The sequence below is a fragment of the Schistocerca cancellata genome, chromosome 1 (assembly GCF_023864275.1).
Source record: "Schistocerca cancellata isolate TAMUIC-IGC-003103 chromosome 1, iqSchCanc2.1, whole genome shotgun sequence".
NCBI lineage: Eukaryota > Metazoa > Arthropoda > Insecta > Orthoptera > Acrididae > Schistocerca > Schistocerca cancellata.
In genome coordinates, this window is record NC_064626.1 from 569,582,121 (window position 1) to 569,588,120 (window position 6,000).

Genomic DNA, 6,000 nt, shown 5'->3' on the forward strand with positions numbered 1-6,000 from the left:
GGGGAACAAGGTAACCGTTCATACTGTGAGTTCAATTTTGAGTTGGATGTTGCTGAAAAAGATTATTAAATGAAGTTTTTAGACCTACCAATAATAAGAAAACATTTTTGTCATAAATTTATTAGGCCTACAAAATGAGGTAAATGTTAAGTAAGAAACGATATCTTGGCCTAGTTGTACTATAAAATTGTAGCAAAATTTTTTTGTGTAATAAATAGCTTTATCCTTCAAATATGTTTTCTTAACTACATACTTTTATTCCAAATAAACTACAATACTTCTTTTCTTTTTATGCAATTATTCCTTCAAGAATCAAATCTGATGCATCTATGTAACACCCGTAACATTTAATGTAACACCCGTAACAGCAAAAAATATATATATACTGAGTTATGATGTCCAAAAAAATTAAAATTTATATTTCAAAATAAAATTTGGGCCATTACCTCTTAACAGTGTTTTTACAAGAATAAAAGCTTCATCAAGTTTGCAGAAATTAGAGAATTCCCTAACTCGTAACAGGGGATAGGTCTACTTTTGGTAACACCCATAACACTACTTTTTCGATTAATAACCAGGATAACAATAAAACAATTCCAGTATCAACATTTGTAACGTGAAATGTAATGTAAGCCTTAAAAGTTTTCAATATTAAATTCAATAAATATTTTTCCTTAGATAATTTTTCCTGATTTTAAGGTGTGTACATGTAAGACCCGTAACTATGGAATTGCCCGGTTCCTTTTAAAGTATGCTGATGCATTAGCTCCATACTTGACAATCAAATACAACCGTTCGCTCAACGAAAGATCCATACCCAAAGACTGGAAAGTTGCACAGGTCACACCAATATTCAAGAAAGGTAGTAGGAGCAATCCAATTAATTACAGGCCCATATCATTAATGTCGATATGCAGCATGATTCTGCTTTTCTGCTCACACTCAACATTCACAGATATAACCTAACAGCCACCCAACAAACGCTGAAACAGACATAAAAATCCTTAAAACTAGTAACAGCCTACACCAACAATAGAAGAAAACTATCGCATTCAAAAATCAATAGCCCAAGGAAAGTAAGTGCTAAACAAATACATACCATTGCGCAATAAAATAAAAATAACACCTATTCAAAACTCCAAATCTGCTCATTATCAACAATAGAATAACACCTACCCCAAACTGCTCAGGATCAGCCTCTAAAATCAAATTCCCTTCTACCCATACTGTACACACCATTCACTCTACATGCCTATAAACAACTCCCCCCTCCCTCTTTCTTTCTTTCCCTCCCTCCCCCCCCCCCCAAATTGGAAAAACAAACACAAAGTACAAAAAATGTAAACAATACTTCAAATCTACACGCCACATCCCAAACAAACATGAAACAAATGAACACTATGTAGCCACAACAACACGTAACAGCGGCAAAAATCTGTCTTGGTGAACAAATCATTGAAAATTGAAGAGTTAGTGACAAAAGTGCAAGAAATATGACTTAATTTAACACAAACAAAATAAAAACACCATACCATCAAAAACTATAAGTAACACACCAAGAAACTATTTTGGTTGGAATGCATAAAAAAACAGAAAAATAAAATAATGTTTTGCTGTTTGCAGATGACAAGCTGTAGATTGTGTAGTAAACCCAAAGGTATGACCAAACATATCCAATAGCTTCATGTGAGGAATTTTAACAAATGCATACATTCAGTTTTATTTCCAAATGTACACAATATCATTTTGCAAATGTAAATATTTTGTACCAGAAAAATAACAAAATGCACTGATGATAGCACAAAAAGTGCTGAAACACACCCAGGTGAAAAAAACTATGGAAGTTTCTTAACACGCATGGAGAAAACAAGAACTGCACATTCACAAGGTGGTCATGATTTAGCAGTAAGAGAGTTGTTTGACACTAATGTTTGTGGCACAAACATACATCTGTAACGAGTGGCAATAGGTTTGAATTTATCTTGAACTGTCTGATGATCCAGATGCCCAAAAACCCCACACTCTTGCACCAACCAGACACAGGGAATGTTCTCACTGAAAACTGCAAAACTCATTGAAAACCAGGATCTTTTGTAACTTGTGGATGGACAGCTGATTTGATTTCATGGCAAATCCCCCCTAAGACAGCAAACCAAATAAGACGTAAAAGTTGTTGTTTTGATATATCTGCAAAAAATATGTTCAATGCAAACCCATATGTCGGGAAAGCAATTAACTACCTTGGTCTGCCACAAGCAGAATATATTCTAAAAGAACTGACAAAACCCATCCATCATTCAAAAAGGAAAGTGATAATGGATAAATGGTTCCAAATGTGTTCACTTAGCACCTGAACTGCAAAAATCGCCATCCAAGTTCACACTTTCAGGGATACTTTATACCAACTAATAAGAGATTCCTACTGAAATGCTGAACTCCAAAGCCATACCATTAGGAACCTCAATGTTCTGTTCTGAACATGAAGAAACATGTAAACAAAAGAAGCATAAGAGAATTTTTGTTGTCGGTAGCTAATGACAATATGGATTTGGATCAGAGTTCTAACAAGTCGACAAATGGAACGGCATTGAACACACCAGGCATCCAACATGAACGATGGCACAAAATATGCAAGACTCTGGGAACTTCACCTGGGTAGCAACAGCAGAACCTAAAACGGGAGTATGCTTATTTTCTCCTTTGAGCAAAGGAAGTATGACGACTTTTGTGACCACAGTTGAAGAACAATTTGTTCATAACACCGATCTAGGTATCACTTAGACTGTAATAATTGTGTCTAATAACTTACTACTCATACATCACATAAATCAATATTTCTTTTCCAAAAGCATTCTGAGAAGTAAAACTGATGTTATAGGTATAAAATAGGGTATTTCATACTTATACATGTGTAACATAGTACTGCAAATCTAATATTGTAATTAACTAGTGCATAACCTATCAATTATGATTTCCTTTGAATAAAATTAGTAGTATTCTTGTGCACACTACAAATAGAAGGACGAGGTCTCAAAAATGAGCGAGAGGGGGGGGGGGGGGAGAGATACATGTGTATAACTTTTATTTTTCTGTGGGGCATATTTGTACAACATTTATGGCATGAAACTCATCTTGCTGTGAACTACAAAAAAGTCTTTGGTTTTTTTTTCTATTTTTAATAATAGAAAGTCAGCCAAGAATGGATAGGAACTGTTTACAATTACTACTGAATATTTGTATTTGACACTAATACAAAAATAAGGTGTACACAAAAGAGAATCAATGTTTTCTTTAAGATCAATAGAACCATTAAATGAGAAGCCAAACCCCCTTCTGATATTTCTCTCCTCAAACGTAACAAATGGCTCAAATGGCTCTGAGCACTATGGAACTCAACTGCTGTGGTCATAAGTCCCCTAGAACTTAGAACTAGTTAAACCTAACTAACCTAAGGACATCACACACATCCATGCCCGAGGCAGGATTCCAACCTGCGACCGTAGCGGTCGTGCGGTTCCAGACTGTAGCACCTTTAACCGCTCGGCCACAAACGTAACGTGAATTGCAATTTTCCCCATCATGTCACTCTTATTAATAAGAGAAATGACGTACTCATTTAATAACCATTTCGATCTTATTCACAGACTTCACATGCATAACTTCTACATCATTTTTCCAGTACTTCTGTATGGTGCAGACATATCTGTAACTGTATGAATTCCTTTTCTCCTTGAAATTAAGCCAAGATACATGCTCTTCCACATACAAGTGCAGAATTAAGAATCAATTATTACAATAGAATTGGATGCAGATTCCCCATTCATGCTGTTTTCACTCTTCAGCGATGTCTAATCAGAGTCAACTCGTCAATTTTCTTTCTCTGTCATGTAACTGACACAGCTTAGATCACATGCATAGCTTCTGGCTCATCTGCTTTTAGCTTGCTTCTTTGTGTTTGGAGAATTTTTGCAGTATTACTCTGAGGTTATTACCTATAACAATGGGTCTAACTATGCTGGTCACAAATTTGTCAGTTGGTCTTTGTCATTAATTCTCTGAAAGAATAAGTGCTCAAAATTTGCTGACGATCCTCTGCTACAAACAGGTTGCATTTCTTCTAGCAGAATCACTAGCTTCGACCTCACATCCACCACAGGAAAGCAACATTGCATAATCTTCAGAAATAATTTGACCCTGATCAAGACCACCACCAGTGACATTGATGGAGTAATTTGATTTCTTTGTGTATTGTATCCCTGAACTTTTTCAGGATCAAGCTGATGAACATGATACTGAGATCTAACATGAGGGCAGAGCACTGTCTGTGTTACTGAAGCCTGAAATTATATTTTTACACTTTGAAGGACATGGTCATATACTTTGCAGGTAAGACATGGAAATTCTGATTTAGAGGGTGTTCTCCAATTGCTTTTTTGCCACTGAATCAACTCAGTAGCCCAAACACACTTGAATGGCTTGAAGCAACACTTACCTGAAGAGTTGCAGCTGGTCAGTTGTGTGTGGTGGAAGTTTCACAATGCAACTTCCTCATTTTTCACTTTATTATTTACTTTCAGATCTAACTAATAAAGGTTCCCATCCAACAATAAGTAAAAAAAAAAAAAAAATAAGGAAAGCTCTCTTTTATAGTACCATTAATAAAATCTGACTGGTACCAGTACTTAAAAGTGTCAATAGCATCAAGAAATAGAGATGGCTTCATAATGATCTCAATATAATACGTGTAGCTATAATGAATAATCCCGCAGACAGGGCACAATTTTCTATGTAGGCCTAACACAAAGCCAATATTTTCACAAATCTGGCAAACAAATAATGACTGATTGTTCCAAAACTATACCAGCTAGATTACTTGTGACATTTATGGTTTTCTTACGAACAGTCTCAGTATACCATTTTTTACAAAATTTTAGATGCCTCGTTTTCATGAGAACTGGAGCTACATATTGTAAAGTCAGTTTACCTTATCGGTAGGTGCATGCCATTACGAGTAGACTATATTCAAACTACATCAGCTGAACATAAATGCGTAGCCAGAGAATAACATAACTGGAACTTTACAAACTGTGGAAAAAAAAAATATATTCGCAGCAACCTTCTCAATATGTTACGCACGTAACGTTTGAAATTCCTTTCCTGTATTCTTCGACATTTGTAATCGTTTGTTTACATTTATTATGGGCTCTCCCGTATTGTATTTCCAGTGTTCAGACACCAACAAACAACCATTCACAACACTTATTTAAAATGAACTCTTATCAGTATGTAACCAGAAAAAAACAAACACTATCACTAAAGTTCACAAAGCCCAAATAGAAAGTACACGCATGTACTACTAAAAAAATTATTCCACACCCGAACAAATCAAATACCGTACGGCAAACGAGTGTTAATCATTGTAAATTACGAACACTATCATCTTCGTAATATATTTTCATAAAATAAAACAATAACGGAAAGCTGTTTGAGAAAACGCCCTATCGTTCGTTCTTCTTTGTGCACCACAGAAGAAAACAAAGCCATATATTTTCGCCAGCACGTCTTCTGTAAATCAAAGCTGTCCATGACCCATAGTACACGCAAATTCAATCCAATACAGCAGATAATACACTTACAACGATCCTCTTCTGTTCATTCTCACTATGTGTTTCCAGTTTCTACGTCTGCACTCCGCAGCTAACAACCGAACAGCGACCTTGCAGCTTCGTCTCACACCGAATGCCTACGAATACAGCCGAACTTATCAGCAAGTAGCAATAAGCACAGGCTTTCCCGCCCTTCAGAAGTACCCGTTCGTCCCTGGAATGGTTTACTCGGTGGCGCATGTGCATCTTGCGGGGTCACGTTAAATATGCAACACGTTTCAGTAAGAGTAAACCAGTTTTTGAGTGATTTGCATATTGCAAAGGATACGATTGCACTAGAACACACGATGCACGTTCTTTCTTCCAAAATGTAAACTGATGTCAGCATGTGTAG

General features: G+C 36.0%; 1 protein-coding gene across 4 annotated transcripts in view; it reads right to left on the minus strand.

The window, feature by feature from the left end:
• LOC126181517 (protein pellino-like) overlaps positions 1–5,726 on the minus strand; it is a 145,206-nt gene extending 139,480 nt beyond the window's left edge. For 2 of the 4 annotated variants that reach the window (XM_049924780.1, XM_049924777.1), the window contains exon 1: positions 5,637–5,726. In XM_049924780.1, the coding sequence (XP_049780737.1) occupies positions 5,637–5,656 (20 nt within the window). In that variant the 5' untranslated portion in view covers positions 5,657–5,726. Of the gene's footprint in view, positions 1–4,492; positions 4,586–4,984; positions 5,017–5,636 lie in introns of those variants that run through there. The other 2 variants (XM_049924778.1, XM_049924779.1) reach the window with 2 other exon arrangements.
• Positions 5,727–6,000: the final 274 nt, after the last annotated feature.